This window comes from Amblyomma maculatum, chromosome 8 (genome assembly GCF_055883805.1).
Source record: "Amblyomma maculatum isolate TAMU_Amacu chromosome 8, ASM5588380v1, whole genome shotgun sequence".
Classification (NCBI taxonomy): domain Eukaryota; kingdom Metazoa; phylum Arthropoda; class Arachnida; order Ixodida; family Ixodidae; genus Amblyomma; species Amblyomma maculatum.
Window position 1 is genome coordinate 85,075,319 of NC_139351.1, and position 27,555 is coordinate 85,102,873.

At 44.7% G+C, this 27,555-nt stretch overlaps 1 protein-coding gene across 3 annotated transcripts in view; it reads right to left on the bottom strand.

Moving 5' to 3' along the window:
* Positions 1-27,555, bottom strand: part of LOC146181686 (ATP-binding cassette sub-family G member 5) — a 107,228-nt gene that overhangs the window by 25,109 nt on the left and 54,564 nt on the right. For 2 of the 3 annotated variants that reach the window (XM_084576681.1, XM_084576683.1), the window contains exons 2-6: positions 15,865-16,066; positions 7,500-7,732; positions 3,907-4,024; positions 2,469-2,660; positions 65-145 (exon numbers count right to left, since the gene is read on the bottom strand). In XM_084576681.1, coding sequence (XP_084432807.1) covers positions 65-145; positions 2,469-2,660; positions 3,907-4,024; positions 7,500-7,732; positions 15,865-16,066 — 826 coding nt within the window. Of the gene's footprint in view, positions 1-64; positions 146-2,468; positions 2,661-3,906; positions 4,025-7,499; positions 7,733-15,864; positions 16,067-17,837; positions 18,230-27,555 lie in introns of those variants that run through there. The other variant, XM_084576682.1, reaches the window with a different exon arrangement.

Here is a 27,555-nt window from a genome sequence, read left to right on the forward strand (position 1 = left end):
TTTTCATTAACTGAAGGTGAGCCATTTTATTTTTTTTTTTTCAACATTTCTTCGTCATACTCACGGTAGTACATGAGCGGGTTCTCCAGCTCGGGGCAGGGAAATCCAATGTTGCGGAAGTACTCGAGCATAGTCCGAGTGTAGCCTGCATGGCCACAAAGAGTAGGAGCTGTTATGAATCCGAGAAGCATTGATATCATGTAAAGAAGTGCGTCTACGTGTCGTTATAGACAAACTATGAGCTTTAATTTAAAGCCTAGAAACATATACAGGCACACAATTCGAACAGAAAAGCCGCTGCCTTCCTACGCGCTGCAGATTTCGCTTTGATGTTATATACAGCCTTGCTTGTAGAGTATTCGGCAGTAATGAGACACCAAACAACGCAACACAGTCACCGGTGCGGCTCAGGACTAACGTCCTCCATGGCAGCACTGAGACATTAACGACCAGCGGGTGCCTGGGTAAACGACTACTAAGCATCGAGCCGACCTCTCTGAAAGCAGTGCTGTGTTTTCCGAAGGCGCCATGGCATATGCCAGAGTGCCGTTCCCTGTACGCTGTTGTTTCATTTGCTCATACACGTCTCATAGATATTTCCTTTGTTTCCATTTCTTCCCCATCTGGTATGGCTCTAATGTTGAACACGGTACCCGATGCATGCCCCACCAAGGAAGCAGTCAGCCATTCGTAAATGGCGAGTTCGATTTCAGCTTTGCCGGCGGCGAGTGAAAATAATAGGGGTTCCGAACTCCCGGGAGAGGCTGATTGTCCATTCAAAATGAGATATCTGCGACGAAAACACAAGTAGAAACAGAACAGAAACAGGATGACTTGGCACCTTCATGGTCCATTCGTATAGGGTGAAACTTCAATTAGCTGTCTCGATTTCCTAGGGCTATCTATCTGAAGACTACCACTAACGATGGTTCTGTAACGAAAAAACAGACCAAAGAAAAGAAGGCGAAGGAAGCAGTACAGACCTTTGGGCCAGTGAACTTTTTCTCCTGTCTTAGGTGACGGAACAACAGATAAAATTGGTATTCATGGGACGTATGGTAGGTGATCCGTTTATGCTTTGAATTTCGTGATTGCAATAGACAGCGGAATCTATTAGATGCAAGAAGTAGGAATTCATAAGTAGCGTGTTTCTTCGTCTTCTTCGGCGATACTAACATACAGAATACCATACTACTCGCAATTTAACTCTCTCCAAATTGTTGCCTGAATTTGGCGACAATGCAGCTCTCCAAAGACATGTTTTTGTCAACTGCGTCATAGAGTTAGGTTTATTTGTGTAAAATAAAATTCTAGCCCAGTCATTCCAAACATTTATAGACACACAGTAACTGAGAAAAGTGCGCAAGGAGAATAATTTAAACTTCCAATTTTACGAAAACTCTACCATCCCGCAAAATTCCCGTAGAACGCTGTGATACTCATGGAGCACTGTTTTTTTTTTTTTTTCTCGCCGCATTATATGACCTTGCTACACTAACGCCGATTCTTTCTGACGACCCTAAAAAAAATAAGCGTGCACATCAAATATTCGACATTCCAGTGGTCCTTTTGAGTGTTACGCACCACGCGAAATAGGGGCATATGTCCAGACTTCTTGGGGTTTGTGAAATGAATATTAAAGGACCATTTTCACTAATTTTCAATCGCTGCGAGCGATTAATATCTCCTTGATTATATATTGTGAGGATTTCGTCTGAAGCATCGGGGCAGTTGCTCCGGGCCACCATAAATAGCACCAGAGCACCCAGTTCGCCAAACGCCCTTGACGCTACATCATCAGTCAAATTTCTTGGGGCTACGTGGTTCTGTGTTTCAACCCTGTCATGGGCAAGCAAACGCAGGGGAAAACTAAGAGCTTCGTTAAATTTTAAGTGTGAAGTATTAATTAACATGCACATAATTCACGAGATGATACAATAAAAACAACCATGTTCGGCCAATCCGAACCCACGGCCTCTAACATGCCGACTCCAGTGGCATGTGGTTGTTTTTTCTTCTACTTTATAGTCAATTATCTCCACGTTTATTTAATGCTTCAGACTGAGACAAAATCATTTTTATTATTTCCTTTGTGACAGCGGATGCTAACTCTCTTTCTTAGCTGTGTAACAGAACCCTTAATGTATCCCTGAAGTTCTAGGTATCTGTTAAGTGACGAGGACCGGCTCCATCACTTTCCATGACTTTTTGATATTTGGGGTATCATAAGCCCAGCACTGAATGGCTCAGAACCAAAGCGCAAACTAAAGGTCCTGCCTGAGGCCGCACATGCCTCATTAACTTCGTGCAAGTTAGTGGTGTTCATATGAACGCAGCACTGCAATGATATTAGGCCGCACGTCTGGTGTATACTGAGTCCTCCTTCCCCGCATCTAGTCCAAGAACTTTTGTCGGCTATGATACAACTGTATACACGCCCTTGCGTTGGGAATCTGCGGCGCTTTTACCTGTGTAGACCATCTCTCCAAGACAGAGGTAAGCCACGCGGTCCAAGAAAGGAAAGATGTCCGAGCGAGGCTTGGACATTGTGAGCAGCACCAGCCGGTTGTACTTCTTGGCGTGGTTGGCCAGGATGGAGACGACGAAGTACGTGTTCAGCGGGTCAAGGTCAGCCGTCGGCTCGTCGAGAACCACAAGAACTGCGGTGAGGCGTGCGGTAAAAGGTTAGGCCCATCGAGAAATATGAAATAATATAGAGAAACATTCAACTTTGCTGTTATGATTGCGTGCTACAAAATGGTTCCCTTCAGCAAAAAACTTTAAGAAGAATAGATTACGAGCGGAATCGTACTTTTTAAGAGGAAAAACTAGTTTTCACACTGCTTAGAGTCATAGCATCTACACTATGGCAGGATGTATGTTTGAAGTGATAATTCCGTCTGCACAGAAGGTGCTAGATAAGCTTAAGCCAGCAATGGTGTCGACTGGAATTCTTGGTCGTGCTCTCTATGATACGGCTACAAGGCGTCATTAGCATGCCGTTCAAACGCAAGCGAAGAGCTTCCGAATCTACGCGAAACTGTAGGCCTTATTATCTGGTACACTAAGTGCAGACAAATTCGTATTCTTTCGCGCCCTGTCATATACCTTCGGCTCTTTGGTTACTGACAGAACTCAGAGGCTGTGCAAATAAGAGCAATGGGAGAAGGCAAGAGAGTCATACATCTATTGTTCCATTATTCAGCTAATCTGGAGATGTAGAGAAGAACGTACTAAACTGAAGCTTCCTTCTGAGTGAGTTGAAGCATTTCTAGAGCCTATGTCAGCAGTATGCATAGCCAACAGAGTGAATCAGCACAGGACAAAAAGATTATTTGTGGTTTAGCTGTGGTTAAACCTAGTTGAATTGCGAAAGCAACGGCGGAAGCATCTTCTGCCTGCTACATTATTCCCCTATCATCCCCTATGAGTGTAAGGTGCTACATTATTGGGGACACTTAAGCTCGTCCTTTAAACGGATGACGTGAGAGCGTAAGCTTCTAGCCCACATATAAAGTCACGCTTCAACCAAGCCGTATGGACGTGCCTGCGTGTCGTAGGGGTAACGAGAATGCAAACGGTTCAGGCAGGCTGATTCTGATATGAAATATCAATATGAAAGGATCGACCCGAGTTGGCAGCTTCTGCCCGTGGCATAGGGGTAACGTGAATTCATATATCATGGCAGGCTGATTTTTTTATGAGGAGACCGTAGCTATGCCTCTCCACAGCGTAGCTGGCTCTTCACGGCGTAGCTGCGGCCACCCAAGGTTTCGTTTTGGCTGTCGTAATATTGCTTTCGCAATACAAAAAGACACTTTTTGGCATTTTATTTGTGCAGTGCTATTTTAAGCACTTGAAAGGCGATGTTAGGAGCACTGTGTGAAAACTCGTCCGTGTACTAACCTGGGTCTCTGACGAGCTCGATAGCAATGCTGAGTCGACGGTACTCGTTTATGGAGAGGCTGCTGACTTCCTTGTTACCCACTTGGTTAAGAGCCAGGTCTGCCATCACCTGCTTCACCTGAACACAAAACACGTGAAGAGCGTCACTAGAAAACGATTGAACAGATTAATGTCATTCCCGAAAGAGGAACACTTTGCCACCGCGAAAATAATGCGCACAACGTGCTATGGCGAACACCTTATGTTCAGATCGCGATTTTGAGGCCATTACATGTATTTCACTATAGGCAAGGCTTGACGCTACGGTGGACCGACCACATAAGTGGGAACGTCACCGATCACGGTACGCAACTCACTTACTTCATGTAATTGTTCCATTACAGATACCAGCATAGAAACTTCCTCATTTTTGAGTGTCATTGAAGTTAATATTTCAGAGTACAGGTCGAGAGTACTAGATTTCCGTGCAGGGCAACAGCCTAAACGTGTCTTTAATGTGTTCTTACTCCGCTTCTCATTCCCATGCTTACGGCCCTAAACTATCAAGGAAGTGAAGCCAGTGAAAATGTTCGTCAATCGACACAAAAAATCCTGGAAACTTCGGCGTGCCAGAAGCAGTATGTCTTGTCTTCATGAAGATAAGAGCCGCCAGTCTTCTTGACCACGTACGTCACTTAAAATCAATGCTAAAGATGCAGTCGCGCAGTAATGTACGCGCAACAGCAATGGGCATGGGCATTGCAAGGCTTAAAAGCTGACTGTTCAATAATTGTAGAGACTGTCTTCATTCTTCACATTACTATGGAGCTAGTCACCCCAGTAGACGTACCTTTAGCGCGCGCGCGTGTGTGCGTGCGTGTGTGTGCATGTGTGCATGTGTGCATGCGTGCGTGCGTGCGTGCCTTCCATAGTGATAAAGAGACCGAAGAGGTTTCTGGCTTACACGGGTAAATAAATGATAACTTCTAGACATAGCTCTGACGCACCCTCTACAAAATCTCGTCCATATATAACGCACCCCTTCGTAACCGGCGATTGCGAAAGTGTAGGAATGCCGGTTCGTTGAGCTCCTGTTTATGATCGACGACGTCAACAGGAATCACGCGCCGATGAGCCCCTGCACTGCACCAAATCTAATATTCAACAACGAGTCACTCGCTGTCACCTCGTAATTCTTGCTGCCAAGAAAGGCCCAGGACTGGAAACCATCTTCCCGATCAGGAGGGTCGTTTGTCTGTACATCACATCCTCACAGCCACAACCACTAGTGCGGGAGAGATAATGTTGAGAACACCATTGTTGTATTCTCATTCCCGCCGCTGGGTAGAGCACTTCATTCTTGAACGCAAGGAAGCGAGATCATATGCCGGCTGCTGTGGCCCCTTTGCTACGGAGAAAAGCAGCAGGTGCCCGTGAGCTGTGTGATGTAAATTCACGTTAAAAAAGCCCAGGTAGTCAAAATTTGCGGAACCCTCCGCCACGGCGTCTCTCTGAGCCTTAGTCGCTATGGAGCGTTAATTCCTACCATACCAAACCAAACGATCATTTTAGTTCATTTATGGTTGGTCTGGGCGAGAAAAAATAAGGCTGTATAAAACGAAAATAGGCGGCTGCTCTGGTGTCTGTATTTGCGATGATAGTCTGGGTTAAAGAAAGGCGGATACTAAGAGTAAATTTCAAAAAAGGCAAGAATCTCCTCATCAGGCTCGCATGAGTGCCGTCACATTTCTGCAAAAAAAGTCCATAGGCTTTTGTTTTTAATATTCCAGGTTGAAGAGTAGTTAGTCATGGTCAGTGACCAAGGAGCATCTGCCTTCTATAGCGAAGGCCCTAAAAAGCGGCGCAGTTTTGATTTCTATGTGGAAGGAACGCGCTCGTGCGGATGTTAATGAGTAATAACTTCCTTCTTGGCCCACGTGAATCTGAATGTGCCACTGAAGGAGGGCCGATGTAGCTTTCGAGAGCGGGCTTAGACTCTTACTTTTTATTAATGTGCACGCACTGAAGTTAATATTGACATTGATATTGGCGTATCTTTTTCCTCGATGACGTCGCTTATTGCCTCAAGGCATAAAGGAAATTGAGCGTGTTAAAAAAAAAAGAAAAAGTGTTTCATTTTTGTTGTTTTCTTCGAATAATCAGGCGTATAACCATTCCATGCGTGAAATACAACATTGGAAACATAGCGAACTCCGGACTTTGTATGTTGGGCACTGCGCCGTAGGATATACTTTATTTCAGACGAACTCAGCCCTGTTCATGTCACAACTGCGCCGTTTTGATACGTTAGCCAAAGAGAACATAAAATGTTTTTAATATTGATGAAGCTTTGTATCTTGATCTTCAGCAACGTCAGGTGCTTCGAAAGGCTTTTTAAACGTAAAAATATCGCTTCACTCAAGGCTTCATCGGCAGGCACGGTTCAAAGAGTAATAAGATATGCAATGCGAAGATAATTAATTTCCTTGCTGTAAAACTGGAATATATTTTCTCTTCAAAATTCGATGGCAAAAAGTCGACCCCCGTCTAATGTAACGTACTACATTGGCGGAGAGGCGAAGAAAGACACGCAACAATGAGCAGCTAAGTCAGTAGCCTTGATCCTAATCGCATCATCAGCAATGCGAGTGTGGTAATGACGTCATGGTCATTGTCGCCACAACCTCGTTTAGCGGCGAGACGGCACTGTGCATGTTGTCGCTTAATAGGTCATTTAAAGATCGAGTGCATGAACTTTATAATGTGTCGTCGGCACGGAATTGTCACCAAAGCGATGGTGCGCAAATAGCATCGGCAACGTCTTGGACGGCACACAGTACGGGACGTAGGCAGTAAGAAGCACCCATCAATCGACTCGAGTTCGGATGACGCGAAGTAATGGATGGATGGAATATAGGAGCATCCCCTTTGAAACGGGGTGGTAGCAGTAGCTATCATGCTCATTTTTCTCCATATATCTTAATTATTGATTTAGAATGGTTAACTAAACCATCATTCTATTTATTAAATTTTGCTCCTACATTACTAACATTATGTCACTTCTCTGCTTTTAAGCCACCAATCTTCCAGCCGTAATGCAAGCGCAAATCGGCGCCTCCTGGTATGTAATGAATACAAGCAGCATTGAAATGAAAGTGTAAAGAAATACTGCTACAAACATCAAGAGCCTGTTCAAGCACAATTTGTTTCCAAGTAATAGTGTGCTTCAGTAGTTTTCCACGCAGTAATTCACTTTTTGTTTTTAATTTTCGTAACTGGCAAGTTGAGGGGGCCCGACCGATAGTCTGGTTCGTCATCTGTGACAGAGTTTTTGAGGCTGTTTGATGAATCGCACAGTTTCATTCTTGGAATTTGCAACCACTGCATCGCTCCAAAGAAGAATTTTCACCTACCGACAGGAAATGAGCATTTTGCATTACTCCCTTCAATCGAGCACCTCCAATCTTTAGTTCAGCTTAGAGTATTTGTAGGCAAAAGATATTTAGGTCCAGTACGATGAAGCGGCATCTGAAAGCTTTAGTAATGTATTTAGGTGCTTAGGGACAAGGAAACAGGCAACGACTTCGACGAACTGAGTCAAAAAGAGTGCGTACCCTTCCTCGCTTGACGGAGCCGGACACCTTGGAGGCAACAGTGAGCTTCGCGGCGAAGTGCAGCGTCTGTCTGACGGTGACCCCTGGCACCAGGGCACAGCGGCGTGCCACGTAGCCGCACTGCTCCTGGAAGAGGCGCAGTGTAAGCGGCACGTCGTTGAGCAGGATCTGGCCCCTGGTCGGACCCATGGCCCGCCTGGCAACCACCTCCAGCAGCGCCTTCTTGCCGCTGCCTGCGAGCGGGGAAAGAGCGAAAGAAGTTCATACTGCCAGCGAAAGACGTTCGAATGAATAGAATAGGCTTAGGCCCCACAGGAATGGAAAGACCGAAGAGAAACTTCCACAGGCGTACGTCTTTTTTTTTCCTCTCCTTGTAGAGCTCAGTTGTTTTCTTTTTTAATTTTGCACAACCAACCCACCCAGCATCATTTTCATCAGAAGATTATATAGGAATATGCAGTCAAGTACCACACCCTATGTGCTTAGGCAGCCATGAGTTACTTTCATGTGAAAGCCATTAGGACAAATTCAATATGTTTTTTTTAATAAAAGTACAAGCTATTACTAATTTTCAGAGCATGGTAATTGGTCGCACGGTCTTGAATTTGTGTAAGTAAGTACAAATCCTTTTAGGCGCTCAAATTTCATATCAATTAAACAACATTCTGTCAATATCGCAACGAAGATTAGAATGAATGAAAATTTTGTCTAAGAAATCAGCAACATTGATCACACCATCCACCGAAGGACAGGCGGGACAAACAAGGCCCTTGCAGAACGATGTAACGACGCAAAGGACAGGAAAATACGGTGACAAGTTATTGTGGCCGACAACCTCAAGCAAAGATTCATCAATCCACTCATAAACAAAATGCGCAGTACAGCCCCGTAAAGAAACAGCGACCCACCAAAACAGTGCAAGCCTTCTCTTGCAACCATGCTGTGTCAGGGTTTGGTCATTAAAGACAATCATTTGCGAGAACTAAGTAACGACCGGTACAACCGCAACAGCACCGACACAATGAAAATACCTCGCGGGGAAGGCCACGGAACATTCTTCTCTAGCAGGCTTCTTTCATTCCCTCAAGAGAAACAGTACACCGACGAGAGAAGAATGACACAAAATCGAAGAAACGTGGACCTTTTATCGAGAGAACGTTTATAGTATGGCTACAGAAAAGTAAGCTTTCCCCTCCCTTCCTTCTGGGCGACTGAACACCGTCGCAATCTCGCCAGTGTCGGTCCCCGACGGGCCCTGAACCGCGGGCGAAATACCGGGCAGTAACGGGAACAACTTTGTGGGACGTCTGAGGAAAAACACAATGAGCTGAAAATAAGAACAATAAAATAAGAAAAAAAAAGAATGTCCGTAATGACAACTTTCGGAGTACTAGGAGAAATACGAACCCAAAAATAACCTGTGAGACGAATTGCACAAAACGGGTGGTCGGACCATTGATTGGTTTCTTCACGCTTTGTCTTTTTATTCTTTTTTTTTTCGTTCGTAAGGACGGTACATGACAGAGAGGAAAGCAATTACTGCTCTGGACATTGTCTGCTAGATTGTACTTTCTTATCTTCCGAGGCGTGTTACCACATCCTGTACCTCTCTTTCTTGTCTTCGCCTAGAGCCTATTTTCTCGGCTGAAACAAGCGCACTGTTTCGGTCGGGACATTCTTATTGGTACGTCCACCGCTTCGATTCATTATCGGTCGGCCCACTAAGGCCGCCTCGGTTCCCGACAATTGTCGGGAAAGGTCTGTTATGGTAGTCGTCACCCGGAAGCCATGCTGTGCAAACGAGCCTTAACCAGAAACCCGTTTGTGATTCGTATCTCTAATCCGCTATCAACGTCATGCACCCGGCAGATCACGTCGCGTGGAGAGGTTGGTCATCTGCAATTCTGAATGCAATGCATGGATGTTATGAATACATGTAGGCATATATGTTTATGCTCCATAAGCTAAAGCTCTAAAGAAGGTAGAAACTGCTAAAACAAGAATATGGGGAATTTGGGATGATATTGAGAAGAATGCAGCCACTACGTACTCAAGACACAAGTAACAATTTCATTCCAACAATAAATATTATAGTTCACCACTGGTTTAGAATTCTGATTTGTTGAAACTGCAGTTCGAAATTTAGTGGACTCCACTTCGCTTCTTAACTTTTGTAATGCCTGTCTCTGCATTTGCGATCTATGTTGTCATGTACAGAAGTTATATTGATGGCATTATCGAGATGTGATAAGCCAAGTGTAAATTCGCTTTGTCCCGTCGTTTTTCTTAAATAAACCTGCCATAATTGTGGCTTTGGCAACTTGGTTGGAACCTCCGTACTCTAAATACTACCATACATTTATCTATTAAAGCTTCATTAGGTGAATTTGACATAAATGGCAAACGCTTGTACAGTTTGACAATGTACGGTTCGTAACCATTCCTTGTATGGTGCAGGAAATTGATGTCCGTGTACAAGTGAGAGTAGCAATCCGACCAGATTTACGTGCAATGTTATTCACGAAGAGAAACCTACAACTGCTTTCAACCTGCTGCTCACGTGTACTACTGTGAAATGCGGTGGCCATTTAGTCTTTGTTAATTTAGCTGTGCGATTCAGAAGACGAATAGGAAGCTTGAAAAGCATTTGAGCGCAGAAGCACCTGTCGTAAGAGGAACGCATCCTCAGAACACGACAGGGGTTGTCAGCGATGCACTGCTCCTCCTATTAGACTAGCTTTTTATTGGCTGATTTGATCCTGCTCTCGACCCAAGCCACTAGGCCTGGGCTGCCTCTGCTTCGCAGGCTGTTTGACTTCGGTGAACTCTGACACCTGAGGCTTCCGAATATGTGTTATACCTGCTACTGGTCTGCTGAAGACACATTCTTGAATTGTATGTAATGCTTGTAGATTTTTCTGTTATCATCAAGACTCACACAACAGTTTTTCTTATGCCTGTTTTAAAAGGAGTCGGCTTCACATGACTCACTTTCCACTCTATCATGCAAACCCACACTACCGACATCTCTTCACACGTATTGCGCGCTAATCTAGTGTGGCATATAAGAACAATGCGCTTCAGGGAAAGCAGCAAAATGGCACATCACAATACTTTGTGCCCTTAGCTCCAATTGATTAGGCAACAAGCACATCCTTAGCAGAAATACAGGACCGCAGTCTAGACCATTTGTTACTGCCATTGCGTAGCGTATAGGTAGAAATTATAGACTGCATTTCCTGGAATCAAAAAATACACCCGAGTGAACAAATTGGCGTACCACTCGAGCATTAATACACGGAGAGATGTATAAGTAGATGTAGACGCATTTGCTTATATATAAGGAAAATAAAACCGCAGCAGGCACAGGATGGAGGGTGGAGACAACACAGGGCGGTACTGGCAAGCAACTGAAACGGTTATTGAAAAAACAAGGTTTTTAACGACAAATCACATGTGTCACCTGTCTTTAAAAGCCCTTGCTTTTTCAATAAACTTTTCAGTTGCCGGTACCGCCCTGTGTTGTCTCCACCCTCCATCCTGTGCCTGCTGCGGTTTTATATTCCTTATGTCTCACCAACTGGCCTACACTTCTACCCTGCTTATATATACCCAGCCGCGTGAGATATGTACTCTTACCGTACTCTGAAAATATCGATATTGGCCACATTGCATGGTTTTTTCGACAAAGATGAAATTGAGTAGTGAAAATCCCGATCCCTCATCTATCTGGATGCCTGCATCAAGCGATTAGTTTTTCGATTTTCAAGAATCGTGATTTCGTCACCAAAGCGGAAACTAAAGTTTAGTTTTCAAAGAAGTCCATTGTTTAAAGTTTTAATCGCTTGCATTGCTGACAGACCCTGATCCTATTATGGCACATTAGTGACTTTGCTACATGAATAAAAATATTTATGCATTTTTATATGCAATAACATCTCTGTGTAATTGGTAGCAAGCATTTAGCGTATGAAATGCCGGCTAACGTGAACCAACGCATCCCTGTACGCCGGGAACTAAAAGCAGTGTAACGCTCGCTTAAAACTTATTTCTTACTAATATATCCTCACCAGCCTATATACTGTTGCGTAATACGCCTTCTCTTTATTTATTCAAGCTGAGGGTGTTTGTCACTATTACCATACATAGCTCGAGGTGCCTTGTATCTTTAAAAAATAAACGCTCTATTTCAGTGCCTCGAAACTGCGCGCTAAACTGTAACCACTAGGCTTGCGGATTTTCTGAAGTCGATAGGCGTTACGCAACTAACTGTCAAGCTGAAGAGGCTCTGGAGCCAGTACGGTTAGGATCCCTGCCTCGTTCCTGTCATGTTCTATTTACCAGCGCTGTCTACCGCCTGAGTGCATAGAGAATGGCGCTGTCCGCTCCGGCTTTCCACGTTTCGGGGCGTGACTGCTACTGGCACATCTCGTTTCTTTCTGTCTCACGTCTGTTGCACGTGCCTTGACTAAAGTAAGACAGCTTCCGAACGCCCCGCAGAAGCGGAACCTCGCTGCGTCGACGTTGGTCGATATCGTGCATTTTTACGATGAAATATCTCCCTGAGCGTTCAACTCGTGACAAAACTTATTCTCGCCCGCTTTAAAACAGGCCGCCTGGAAGTGACGTTGTCTCCGCTTCACGAGTTCGATGGCTGCTCATGACGGCCGCGTAAAACGATGGTCGATAAAAAAAAAATCTTGGGCTTTGAAAATGCACTGAGCGACATCGAAGTCCGTCTTTCCGTGGAAAAGTAAACGTGGATCAGACAATACAATCTCTTCGATCGGAAATATCCAGTGCACACATTGTGCTAGGCATGGTTGACTCGATATTTTTTTAAGTTAAGCACAGCAGTGAAGCTTCTCCTGTCAAAGCCCCCAGGGTTCCTAGTCCGCCCTCCCCCCACTACATGTTTTACATTTTTTTTTAATTGCACCATTCAGCTTGCTCAAATTGGTTACCAGAAGGTTACAAAAAGCGTCCGACCGCCGGTTACTGGCGTGTGGGCTGGCGAGGCAACGCGTGGTTGAAGTCATGCTTCGGGTTGGTTGGTTAGCTGGAGAGCAGCGATGTGCGAATGATGTCTTCTCTTGATTCATGCTGCATTGTTTATGACCGAGCTGTGAGTTTCCCAACAAGAACGAGGACCCTGAAGGCATACAAAAAACCAGGCTGACAAAGAACATTGACCAACTATGAAAGTGCAAATAAAGAACACGGGAAGAAACACACAGAGCAGAATGTAGGAAAAGATAACACAGTAGCTCTGAACTGTCAGCTGAAGGTTATTGTTCTGGCCGTGCATTGGGTATGAAGAAAGGATTCAATAACAACAAATATAACTGACGCATGAAAGCGCGCGAGCAGAAATCCATGGTTGCCTCGCAAACCACTGCCAGCTCCCTCTTGCGATGAGCTGAAGGAGAAGCATATTTAATTTCTTTCTCATGAGGATGCAAAAAAATAGGTCAAGCCGGCAGATGCCTGAATGTAAGAATAAAAGGGCACAACTGTAATTTTATGGGGCAGGTTTCAGGAAGTCTACATGTTCTGCCCAGGCTGCGGATGAGCGTCCGAGTTTCGAAACACAAGCACGCTTCGCCAACAAGAATCCGCAGCGAAGTTACGAACGGGAAAAATATTACCTGCTTATACGATCACGGCGTTAGTATGTAATCCATTCAGCTTATTTATAATAGTGTTTCTAATCGGGCGATGGTTGATTATGTTATCTTCCCGCTTGATTTGTTGTTACCACAGTTTTCCCTACCTTTGTGAGTCCTTCTTTATTCTACTGACGCTGCCTTTATCCTACAGAAAGGTCAGATAAATAAGCTTTAATTACAGTTCAGTATTGGAGCATCAACTTCCTTTCACCTAAATTACGTGCATTTTTTTTTTTTTTTGCGCTTTATACAATCTGCGAGGAAGAATCGCTAGCTCGAAAAATTTTAGTCAACTATGAAGAATCTGTCACTTCTATACATTACTAAAGAGCAGCTACAGTGCATACAGTGCTATAGTGCAACTTCCATAAACACCTGCAAGGCGCCCCTAACTGCACATCCTGCGTGTCTATTTAATACATATTGGGACTGAAAAATAGAAGCTTCGTTCATTATTCGCTTTTTTTCTCTCAGTTCTGGCGATAAAGAGCCTCTGCATATTTTGTTTCTTTTCTACGAATGATTTCCTTTAATATCACTTCCTGTTCTTCGTATGTTGGTTTAGATACCTGACTAGGCGATCTCCACATAATGCAGACTGAATATTTTATATTCAGTCACTCTACAATATCGCTGAAAGTCGCCGCAAGCTTCATTTTCTGTCTCTACAACCCACTGCGCCGGGAAAATTGAAGTTACCACCATCCTTCCAGCTACACGCACTAAGGCGCACATATCAAGTGGAAGAAAGTCATTGGAATTATGACTGCATTAATCGCAAAGCGGTGCACACACCATGAATAATCGCGCAAACCCAGTCCAGATAATCGCTCTCGGACGAGCGATTTGTCGCGACTTGTCGCACGACTAACGCTATATGTAGCATCGCACCAGCGGCGATGCACAATTTTGCTGAAGAAAAGTAAAGTCTAATGGAAAGAGTGCAATTGAGCTGCAATCACTCTATAAGCAGAATAATGAAATGCATCAAGAGCGCAACCGAGAGACAACCGATGTGTACATCAGCAATGATATGCCTGGGGCACTGAATCAAAGGCTACCTGCCCGCCGTGGTGGTGCAGTGGTAAGGGCGCTCGACTACATGTGCCCAAGGATGGGGGATTGACGCCCGTGTGCTGTGCGATGTCAGTGCAAGTTAAAAACCCTTAGGTGGTCGAAATTTGCAGAGCCCTCCACTACGACTTCTCTCATAGACTGAGTCGCTTTAGAACGTTAAACCTCAAGCCAAAACAAAAAACAACAACCAAAGGCTACCTTTCCAGGGATCATGATGGAAAATAGCACAAAAAAAAAGGTAATACAGCTTAATACAGCTTTAAATGATGTTGCGTGTTGGTGTAACCAATGGGGAATGTCACTAAACCTTGAGAAAACTGTATTTATGCGTATTACGAGAAAGAAGATGCCTCTGGACTTTGTCTACACCCTTAAAAATATACATGTGACTAAAGTAAACAAATACAAGTATTTAGGCGTAATAATTAACGACCAGCTAACATGGAGTGATCACATTTCCCATATAACTTCATCTGTAATGAAAAATCTGGGTTTTATAAGACACAAGTTGAAAGGTGCCCCAAGTAGCGTAAAAAAATTAGCTTATGAATCTATTATTCGGCCAAAACTCGAGTACGCTGCCGTGGTGTGGGACCCTCACACGAAAAAAGACATCGCGCGGGTAGAAAAAGTTCAAAGGCGGGCCGTACGCTTCATCTATAACAAATATCGAAATTCTGATTCTCCATCTTTCCTTATGGAAACGAATAAAATAAAACAGCTATGTACCCGACGAAAGATAACAAGATTAGAATTTTTACACTCCTTAATTCATGGGAAGCTCGGAATATCGGCAACACTTTATGTCACACCATCCCTCACTCGAAAAACAAGACACACACACAATTATAGTTTAACTCCCCATTTCGCCAGAACCAACGTTCATAAATTCTCCTTTTTTCCACGAACTATCGAGGACTGGAATGTGCTGCCTGGGGAGGTTTTCACTTGTGAAAAATTCAGGGAAGCCATTGGCAATGTTTTTGACCACTGAGAGAGTTTTTGTCCGGATGTTTGCAATGTTTTTGACCTCTGAGAGAGTTATTGTCGTTTTCTTTTTTTCGTTTTTTTTCTTCTTCTTCTTTCTTTCTTTCTTTCTTTTGCTAGCGACATAATCAGAATGGCCATCTGTACCAATTCATGCTTCCAGGTTATTTGTAGAAGTGTATCTGTGCATGACACGCAAAAATTTTTCCTTTTCTTTGTTATTTCTTCTTAACACTGTTTTTGCCCATCCTGCTTGGACCAAATAGGTCTGCAGTATCATGTAAATAAATAAATAAACGAAGGACGGAAGGACGACACGGACAAGCGCTCCTTCCGTCCTTCGTTTACCTTTTTTGTGCTATTTTCCATCATGAACGTTAACCAACTCGCCCAACTTTTGGCATTACTTTCCAGGTATAGCACTACAACTGGTAACAGGTACAATGGCACATCAACTAATTTCCATAATAACGCATGAACACGCATCGATTGGCTTGTTCCTATATCCAAGATCAATTAGCCTATTCAGTCCCAATCAACAGCAATGCCTCGGCAAAGCTGGTTGGGGGTTGATGGTCATATATAGGAAATCTAATGAGAATACTGCTGAAGCGGCGCAGTGCTCTCCTCACCCTTGGAGCCGAGGACAGCCATCACCTCTCCGGCGTGCAGCTCCATGCTGATGTCTTTGAGGAGGGGAGCCGTGACTGCTGTGCCAGTGAACGCCTGGAAGCAGGTGGGAGGCGACACGGGGCCCGTGTAGTGCACGCCCGACAACTCCAACACGTGGTCCGTCGCCATAGCGGTGGTGAGTGCTGGCGCAGTGGTCAGGCTCTGGAAAGGAAGGGGATGCATGCAGTTTTCAGCGATTGACGCTGTCCCTACAGGCACCTCCATGAAACTTTCTAAGACATCAGCATAGCCGGGAAGGTCGGCCTAGAAACGCTCCTTCACATCGGCCGCTAAACGCCGCCTGACTATACCCGATTACAAGCTACGCAGGCTACGAGCACTTGACCAAGTTGACAAAAAACGTATCTTAAAGCGTTCGTCGTTTCTTCTTTACCATTTAAATTCAGTGAAAAATTGAACACATTCACAAAAGGGCACTAGAACATTTTGCTATCTGCAGGCACTTCCGATGGCACTTTGTTTTTGTTCTTATTAAAGTATGCCATAATAAAAATACACATCATCGCAAAAGCTACCTCACAAGCTTACAGTCTTCACTTTCTTGGCACTAGCTACACTTGTACACAACCCATATTGAAGGCGGTAATATGATAGCGGCACTACACCTGGCCTGCTCCGGTTTCAATTCATTCAAAATACAGAAAATGATGCGAAAATACATTATAAAAATAAATACGGCAGTAACTCATAAATTTATAGGATTAGGGATGTCATGGCGGCAGGGTCAATTTAAAGCACCCAACACCGGTAACAAACCGGTACCGGGTAAAAAACACCGGTATCAAATGAAACGCAAAAAATAATACAACACAAAGCAAAGAGTATGAATATGAATATAGTTTTACTACAGTCCGCCACATACAATGGTCAGATCCAAGTTACAACATGACACTTCGAAAAAATATCAGCAGGGTTTATTTAACCTATAGTATTGAACTTAGGAGCGGAAACTCAGTTTAGACAGCCAAACGTTCGACCATCGCAAGAGAATTACTAACAGCGACTTCGGCGACAGTACCGCTTTAAAAATGATGGGGGGGAGGGGGGGGCTGCACTTAAGGTTCTCCGTTAAGCGTATGGCTACATAATGTTAATAGATCACGTATGCGGCCCAACTTGTAGCATCTCTTTCTCGTGCCTGTCGTTCACGCTCGATTAGTCAACAATCACGCAGTCGATTACTCTTATATCTCGCACATTCTTATTGACACACAGTCCTAAGCTGCCAGGTTATTCAGGGGCGGTTCATAGGCGACAGCCTGACAGATGAACAGCCCGATTAAGCCTTTCGGACTTGCCTGGATGGCCTAACAGTCGCGTGCACCCTAGAGCACTCAAAGTAGCAAACACAGTTGGCAGCTCCTCCGGACAGTTACTTTGCACAACTCATTAAGGAATGGCTGTTGGTCCATGCCGCCTGCCACCTACTAACTGCCAGAACCGTGCCCATGACCGATATGTTGCGTTCCGCAAAGGTCAACCAAGGTCAAACTAGACAAATTCCGGTCAGCAACTATTTTTGCATTGCGTAGAGTAACTGCTCTAACGGCAAGCCCATATACAAGTGCTGGAAGTATTAGTTTGAACTGGCAAGCATTTCATGGAAACATTGGCAACAAACGACAGTAACTTGGGACTTTCAAACAGATGAAAGTTCGCATGATACAGGTGCAGAACCACTGTGATCACGAAATCAGTAGCAATCAGTAGCAATGAACCCTTAGGCATCATTCGACAAATGGCCAGCGAGAATCACTCATCGTTCGCTCTGTCAATCTTTAGCTGTGCTTCATCCTCCTTTGACTTTGTTACTTGTTATGGCAGCATAGTTATGCACCCACCATTGTGTTCCCGGCTACCCTGCGGACAACCTAAAAGATATCAAACCTTAACACGCAGGAATCGAACTCACCAAGTTGGACGTTTACCCGACGTAATACAGTCTGTCCTTGTAGAGGCTGACCGCGGGTAGAGGGCTGATAGCCGTTCTAAGTACCTCTTCGATATCTCCACCACTCTTGGCGACACCATGTAGACGCTACCGCGAGACCACCGTCGCACTCCGGCAAGCGCCTACTGCAGTTGCTGCTTCTTACGGTGTTTGCATATTCACCGGCTTCTCTCTTCCTACCATAGCTTCCTCCTCTCTGGACGACAACAAACGAAGAAAACGACGCAGGATGAGAGAGGGGGCGGGCCGTAGATTACACGACGCGCACCATCCAAAAGACAACAGCGAGCGAGCTCGGGCTGCAAGGACGCCTCAGAGTACGCGGATGCGTCGGCATTCGAGCAGCCCTCGCGCGCAGCTTACTTTGTCGTCTGCTACTCTCGGAGCGTGCAGCAGACGCCCGGCGAACTGCGAAGCGGCAGTCCGCGCTATCCGGCGTGGGTGACATAAACCTCCGCGCTGGTGTGTTCGTGCACCCCACTTTCTTCCTTTCAGTCTACTCATACATCTTTCTTTTTTCTTTGTTTTCGTAAATTATCGTTTTCGCACCTGTTTTTCCGCGGCTTATTTGTCTAGAATCTTCGCTTCCCTTTCGTCCGCTTTCCAGGCCAAGTTTGCGAACGAGCAGACGAAGGTGGCGGCTGCTGCCTGTGTACAGCGGGCGGTGTTGTGTGGGAGCTCCCGCTGAGCGTACTTCCGTGCCTCCGCGCCTTTTGCTCCTACGCCTTTCTTGATAAAAAAAAGACAAGAACAAAACAAGCTAGCCTCAGTACCAGCACAGGAGTTGATACATAACGCAGCGACGCGTGTTCGTCTGTCTGTGCTGTTGTGAGGGGTTGAGTTAGTTCTTCGTGCGTTTGTGAGAACGCGCGTGTGCGGCGTGTGTCAGCGAGGCCGACGAAACTGCTAGAGCGAGCCCGCCTGTCGTCTGCAATGTGGGGGCATACAGGGGTTCTGAGTCGTCTGCTAAGCGGCCCGGTCGTCTGCGTATCGCCATGCGAGTCGGTGCGAATGTGTTTAAGGTGCCTTAGAGTGAGTTGGCGAGTGAGTGAGTTGGTGGTGAGCGAGTGAGGTTTTGAGTGAGGGTGTGAGTTGGCGCTCGGATGCGCCGCTTGGAAGAAACGTTAACGGTGCTGCCGCAGCTTATGGGGGCGCTAGTCCTTGTGCCGAAACGCGTTGGTTGCTCTTCGGATGTGATGCTGCTCGAAAGGCGTTTGGGCCTGTGTGGATGCCGGCTCACCTGTTTCCAGACAGCGCGGCTCCTCGCTGGTGAGTGTTGTTTCCTGCCTTTATTTCCGGTAGTCCTTAGGTCTAATTGCTTCGTCATCAGAAGTGTTGGGAGTAAAAACGGTATTGCAGGTCGCGTAATTTCGTTACGCGTTGAATAACGTAGATTGCGGTGGCATAAAAACAGAACTAGGACATGACCGTTTTGAGAAAGGAGGACGTTTGAGGTGGCGCTGCGCATTCCGCTGCTCATATGCTCAAGCTTGAGCTTAAGCAACTGCTTCAGCATGGGGGAGAACCGTGGATATTGCTGTTTTGATTTCGATAACTTAGAATTTTGAATTTTGATTACTTGGAGGTAGTTCAATATGTCTCGGGTAGTGAACAAACAGGCAACCGTGCAGTATCGCACGCCCGATTTTTTTATACTGGACACCAACCTATCCGCAACACACCGTGTATAAAAAAGCAAGACCGCTTTGTTATCGCCATTGCAGAAATGGGAAAGCAAAGCTCTAACAATCACGGCAAGTACTGCTGGTATGTAGCTTGAAAACATTGGGCGTGATTCTACAAGTTGCTATTTCTCGAACGTGCGCAGCATGGTGATGATGATGATGCTCAGAAGTGATAGAAAATTAGAGAAACTTAAGCTCCACCGCCAGGTTAAAAGTGTAAAGCGAAGCAGCCTGTGGCTCCCTCCTATGTGTATCCCAATATACTTCGGAAGATTCGGAAGTTCATGAGTGAATTTCTGGCCGTGATGACCATTTTGGTACTTGCCTGGATTAGCGTCGATCCTGCGATTTTGGTTCCTGCGAGCCATTCTCGTCGGTGTCGCTCAGAGAGCTCCTTTACCTTCTCAAACTTGTGCAGGCGTATTTTGGGAATTCTAAAGAACCCGTACTCGGTCTGCCCAGCCTTCAGTTTCTGCGTTTTGCATGGGGTTTGGCTGTTGCAGCCCACCATAGTACAGTACTCCAACGCCTCAGCATCGTCTGCGAGCGCTACGCAACTTGTAAACTCAGCTACGTTGCACACGCGGTGACTGTGTCGTCTGCTTCTAACGACAGCATGGCGGACTACCCAGCGTATCACTTCGTGCAACTTCCCTATTGGTTGCCCTGACCAACGTTTGGACCAACCAATAGGAGCGGTGCATTGCGGCTATTGTGTCGTCTGCTGCCAACGACAGCATGGCGGACTACACAGCATGCATCGTTTCTGCTGCAAGCTTCCTATTGGCCCCCTAACCGGTGGTCAGGCCGATCAATAGCAGCTGGGCATTTAGGCGACAGTGCCATCTGCTTTCAACGACAGCATGGCAGACTACCCAGCATGAATCGCTTTGTGCAAGCTTCCTTTTGGGTACCCTAACCAGCGGTCTTGTCGACCAAAAGAAGTGGGGCATTTGGAGCGTTTTGAGACTACTTCTGCATTCAGAGCTGCACATAATCTGGCTCCAGAAGTAAGTGGAAAAGACTGAGTTTTATTGAGTTCCAGATATCGTTTGAGCAAATCTGCACCGACGGTAAAGGTAATTAATCATCTTGATGGCGGCACTTGATAAGCGCAGACGACCGTGACTACCAGCTGCGCCGAGTTCATTCATGGCCCAGAACGTCCCAGATGACAAGCTTACATAGCAGCGAACAATCTCGAATGAAGTTGAATTGACCTTTCGAGCAATCTAACAAAGTGATGCGAGAAGACTGGATGTGATATTCCTTGCAATGTCGTTTTCTCGAGCGGCGCATATGTGCCTCACCTCCGTTGAAATTTAACGCCACCAAGACGAATATAAACAGCGTACGTTTGGGCGCGACTATTTAGCTCACAGTTTTACTGCGGACAGGCGTGCTGTCTATGCTCCACATGAGTCGTTGACAGTGTAATCCGCAAGTAATACATTCTTTTCTTAAAGGTTCGCTTGCTCATGTAATCAGCTGCGCTATTTAGAGCACTGTCGGCCACACGTCTAAATTTTTATTATTTTTGATTTTTTGCACACAAAATATGCAAATTGTGTCGGGGTGACTATGCCATGAGTACTTCACACGTTAATGTTGTAAGTTCCGGCTGTAGGTAGTAGGCATTCAATATTTGTATAGTATATTCAAGGTCGAGTTTCCATCCTGAATCCTTGGGCGCAGTAGGAGAGCGCCCTAAGCACTGCATGACCACGGCGCGGCCCTTGTAACGTTAAGGAACACAGCTAAGGATTATTACGCACTTTCCGAAGCAGAAATTTCTAATTACGAAAAGGTTATGCGATTGCGAATGAATGTATGGCTGTTTCGTCAATGTCTAACCAGATAAGGAACATGAACACGAGCCAGATTTTGAAACGTATTAGGTGCCAGTGGCGATGAGAATAAGCCCAATATATTTACAAGTATGTTTAATGAAAATCCTAGTCTGAATTCTGCGGTACTATACACGCCAATATGGCGTATTTAAGAGATATCTACCATTACTGTGCCAAAGCACACTAGCGGCCGACTTTGGTAACATATCCAAGAGAACTAATATATTAAGATGGGATGATAGAATGAAATGCTAGACCCACACCACGAGCCGTGAGAATAGCGTGGGCTCAAGAAACATCAGCCGCCGCTTTATTGTCGAGTTCGTGAACAAACGAGTCCAACTGGAATATAAATGCATCTGCCGACGTACGCAATGCTCAAGCTAGGCCTGCAGAGCCCGCAGCGAGGACGGCAGGGCTCAGACAAATCGATGCCCGACTTTCATAGCACACATGCAAAGCTGTTAACTACAACCCTGGCGAGCGTTATTTACTGCGAAGAAATACCGCATTCGCATGCGCTTGAAGCCAAACCTTCCGACAAAGTAATCTGACTACTGAAGGACTGCCACTTATCTCACAAATTCCCTAATCTAGCGCATTGACGAAGTTTTCCCACCGGATCTAATGTAACCAAATATGTTAGCAAGCCGCACTGTTCTTGCCGAACGGAACAATGAAAACTCCACCTGTTGCTTCCTCGGTTGTTACACTCAAATGCACCCAACGCTGCCGAAACGCACGCACGCACGCACGCACACACACACACACACACACACACACACACACACACACACACACACACACACACACACACACACACACACACACACACACACACACACACACACACACACACACACACACACACACACACACGCGCGCGCGCGCGCGCGCACACACACACACACACACACAAAGAAACAAAAACACATTATTTCTGTACCCGGGATGTCCTCGCTTTTCCAGCATATAAACTCACGCTAATACGTGACCATGGTGCCTGAGTTAACGGGAGGTCGAATTCTTTCACGACACAGTAGGAGAGGGAAATGGCCGGAAAGTTCAAAGGAAGTCAGTACTTTTTGCTCATTCAGGCGCTTCAGTAGCACCTAGTGCACCTGTATACGCTCCCGCATTGAGCGACACCAGTTCTCCTTAGATGGCGACAGCGGTAGTAAAAATTGCTTAAGCATAAGCTACGAAATAAATAAGCGAGCAAAGAATCATCCTGCTTTTCGCGGTTATGAGCACGTCTACAAGCGACAAAGATAATACAATGCACTGGACTCTCTTACTGTAGATATATGTAACAACGCTTAGTATACATCACGAAGGGTAAATTCGACTATCTGTGCAGTATCCAGCAATGATAGCTGTTTAGCGGACCATAAGTGAATAGGTCTTTCCTGCGATGACTTGCTGTATGCTTCCTAAGATGCCATATTATAACTATTCCAATTGTCTACATTCCTTTAGAAGCGCGTTGCTTTCGTGTGCTCGTAATCTAACCGTACAGGCCTGTAAACAATTCAAAAGTTCTAAAATAGAGAGTCACAACAATCAGGCCAGTAACATTTCATAATGGCGGATTAAAGCTTTCTCGTGCTGAACCCAGGTGCGTAATCTCTCTGAAAAAAAACAAAAATTTTATGAAGGATCGCTAAGAGGAAGGCCACTGCAAGCGTGTGCGTCTTCTGTAACTCTCAATCACGTGAGTGCAAATGTAGACGCGGTAATCTAGATTATAGGTCTGATGGTACCGATTATGAGCCAGGTGTATCGGTTTAGAACTTGCCAAATTTTCTAAACACAAATAGATCGAAATGGATACAGAATATTTCCAGGAACAAACTCCCAGCCACCGAGGATGCAATCTGCTGTAGAAGCACTTAGAATTACGTAAGCTATTAGTTATTACCTAAACTCATGCATGTCCAATGTAGTTGCGTGGTTAGTGCTAGTTGGGGAGTTCGAAACAGAAGACAAGAAAACGCTCATGTTAGTTTTCTGAAAGCAAGAAAATGTCAATTTCTAATGCCCTGGAGTGTGAAGATATCTGGCAGTTGTTGTTTTTTTTCCTTTCACAGGCGCGAAACTCACCGTAATAGAGTAGCGCTGGAAGCTTATTGCAAATGCGATATCCGCTGATGACGCCGGGTTGCATCTCCTTCGCCGCCCAATGTGAACACCTCATAGCTGTTGTGCCACTTAATATGCATTCTTCTGAGTCGCCGCTTGCTCCACGTTAGTAAAGTGTACAGCTTTTGCTAACTATGTGATCCCTATTTTTTAGAGGAAGGGGCAAGAAAGAGATGGCGTACAACGGTGTAAGAAGTTCAAATTTGGCGCCACAGACATGCAACACGCTTCATCGATTGACATGCCGCCTCCAATTCCTGTGCGCACAAATGGCTCGCCTTGCGGTTTGTGTGGAAAAAAAGCGCCAGATTTCTTTACGCAAAATAAGTTTTTCTTTATTTATAAAAACTGATATGGCCTTATTTTTTGCAATATCTAACTATTCATAGAGACCAATCAGCAAATTCTGCCAATTATTAGTTTATTTGCTATTAATTACAAAGGATATTTGAAGCATATTACTTCCGTCGTGGCTGAAAATTTGTGCCTGGAAATATTTTCTCTTTCGCATCAACTAGCCTCAGAAAGTTTAGAAAGTGTTCGCTTGAACAAATAACTGAGTGTTAGTCAGGGCCCACACTTATTCAACTGTTGATATTCTAGGGTTTTTGTGTAAGACTGCTTCAGAGTAGGAGGTCTAGTCAATGCAAAAGTGGAGCAACAGCGAACTGCGCCCGTTTGACCTTCGGCTCATCATTAATGTCAAAACTTGGAGTCAAGCCACAGCAAAGCATGTGTAACATCGTCGTCTACTATAATAACAACAAAGTTGTTGTACTGTTGGATAGCTTATGCCAAAAAAAATATTGAGCTTTACTAGTTACACGTCCTAATTATTTAGTTATTTGGTTAATTATGATAGAAATCGCACATTGCGCTACAGCACTGGCATATGTCACTGCAGAGTTTTGTTGAGTATAATTGCACCAAACTATATGCAAGTCTTCATTAACTACCATTAATTAAGTAATATGAATAAATATTGATCTTTACGGTACAACCTCAAGTCATACTTCGTTGAAAAGGCATCGACGAGCATAACCCAAAAACAAACGTTAAACCAGGCAAAACCATGCAAAATTGAGCTAATGCTCGTCTAACAGCATGTTTTCATCCATGTTCGCTAAGTCGCTGCCAAATTTTAGTTGGACAACGAGCGGTTCGCATCTTCAGTCAAACTTTCCGCACTCAAAGTTTTCAGACTGCTATCCTTATTAACGCCTAGAAGCAAACTCTTTACTAACACCTCAGAGTTTGAACACGCGCACAGAGGTAGGGCTTAAGTGCAACGCCAGTCTGCGTTGCTGTATGCATTTGCTGCCAGCACCGGAACCTCCTCTTGAAACCGGCAATACGCGTCGTTAGCAAATGACACGTGCGAGAGCCCTTCGCCACCTAGTGTGTAGCGGAAGCGTGCAGACGACACGCAAAGGCTTACCACCTGAGTGCGCACTTATGTCTGCACGCAAGAAAATGCTTGCGCACGGCAGATTCCAGCCAGCTAGCGAATGAAAAGAAACAGATGTTGACTTAAGCACGGCCTCTCTTAGCTTCGTTTAGCGCAGGCAAACAATAAACAGGTCGATATGGGAAACAGCTTGGGGCGAGGTGAATTGCCGGTAGTCTCTGTCCGTGTTTTGCGTCGTCTGCTTGCGGACTGTTTTTGTCGAGAGTACTGGAATCGCACTCGGTGTGCACTGGCAACATTTCAGCCAGCTGGCAAAAGCTTTGCTCGTAGTCAAATTATCTTGTCAGTTTCGTAAACTCCTTTCTATTCTATTGGACGCGATAGAACTTATAACTTCCATCTTTCGCGGCACAAATGCTTTAGTTTTAAGGCGAAAACCTTTAATGGCTCTTGCTGTCGTGGACAAAATGTGTCCCGCTTTTGCGGCGGCTCTGATTGGCCGAGGCGGGATGACGTCATAGAGGTCTCAACCAATCAAAAAGCACCACCACAGTATGCGTGAATGCATGCCTTATATGGCGATATGTCAGTCAATGATCAGTTACTAAATAACGGGTAAGTAATGAATGAATTAATGAAGTACTTAATTGGTAATCAATTAGTTGATGGCTAAATGATGAATAATCAAGTAATTCAATAATTAACTTATTAGGTGAGCATTTCATTATTTATCTGCTTAATAACTAATTATTATATACAATTAAATTAATAAAATAAATAATTATTAACTAGTGTCAGTTGCTTAGCAGAATGCGGCACTCAGGTTCTCGCCTTTCACTACTTTAGTCGCTAAAGTCCTTCGTAATTTTTGGGCTATGAAAAAAAAAGGCGTAGAGGTGTTGTGATTAGCGCTTCGTGGTGCATGGTACGAACGCATCAATTGTTCTCTGGCTGCGGCGTTCAATATGGGATGGAGTGAATTCTACCCAATGAGCACCCGGTCTGGATTTTCTATGTCGGGAACGAATAACTAGAACAGAGGAAGCTGTTACGATCAATCAGCGTTGTTGGCTTCATCAGCTCGTCTCTATATCGCGAACCACAACATGGACATAGCCTTCGAAAAAAAACAAAAAACGTGATGTACTAACTTGGGGTTAGAAATACATATATGTCCCGACGCGAACTGATGTTGTGTCTTCTCGCAGGCGCTATTTGCGAAGTGCAACGCAACTTGAATAAGTAGAGTTTGTAGGCATCGACCAAATTTATCGAAACAAAATTCGTCAAACCCACGCAAGAGGACGCGGTGGATGGAGAAGCACTTAGCTGTGCACTTAGTGAATTAGCGTCTTTTTGTTCCGAATGAGAATCTCCCATTTAAATTTCAGACCAGGCCTAACGTCAAAGTGCCTTTTATTTGGGTCTGTGCATACCGGGAGAAATGGCAATTTCGTACAAAGAAATGTGGCGCTTGAGACAGGCTAAGTATTTCACGAAGAGCGCATCAAAAGTGCGTTTGAAGAGGGCAAATTAAGTATTCATTTTGGGAACTAATTAGTGATAAAAGACCAGTGAAAATGCTTTCAGCGAGCGCTTGAAGTGTCCTTGGTCCCTAAAAGGTTCTTTCACCGATGGGAGAAATAAAATGAGTCGTTCGTCTTTCAAAGTAGGATAACGCAACTCTAGTGATCATTGCGTATTCTTGTGCACACTCCCGACCGCGCGCACACACACAATGGCAGGAGTGCTGTCATAAAGGCGCAGGTGCACAAATTCGGCATGCAGTTCACATTTGCTTAAGAAACATTTCTCAGTCTTGCTGTATTGACCTACGGACTGGCGTGTAGTCTGCATTTGAATAATAATAATAATAATAATAATAATAATAATAATAATAATAATAATAATAATAATAATAATAATAATAATAATAATAATAATAATAATAATAATAATAATAACAATAATAATAATAATAATAATAATAATAATAATAATTGGTTAACAGGAAAGGAAAGGTACAGTATCTGTCACATTTGCTCTGTGGACACCTGAACCGCGCCGTAAAGGAAGGGAGGGAGGTGAGAGTGAAAGTGGAAAGAGAGAAGGGATGAAAAAATTGAAAAATTGTTGGGTTGTATCATACACCTTCCTGGCAACGGCATGATTTGTTCATAAGATGATATTGTGACTCTTTCAATCTCCTCTTTCCCATTTTATGCCCCTGAGATATCTGCCCCAAAAACCAGGATAAAGTCGTACCGTGCACAAGAAAAGAGAGAAAATAAACTGGCTCCCATAAGAGGTGTCCGACTCATCGTACCTATACAGTGAACGTATCGGATTTTCGCCCTTTAAAACTTTCGCTTCAAATGTGTCGCGACCTCTTATTGAACGCCACGAATACCGTTAGCGTTAATTTCTTTACGAACTACTGTTCCCAAGGATGCGGGATCGAATCCCGACCTCGGCGGCCGCTTTTCGGAGGAGGCGAAAAGCAAGGTGCCTGTGTGCTGTGCGATGTCAGTGCAGGTTAAAGAACCCCAGGTGGTCGAAATTTCCGGAGTCCTCTAACAAGGAGTCTCTCATAG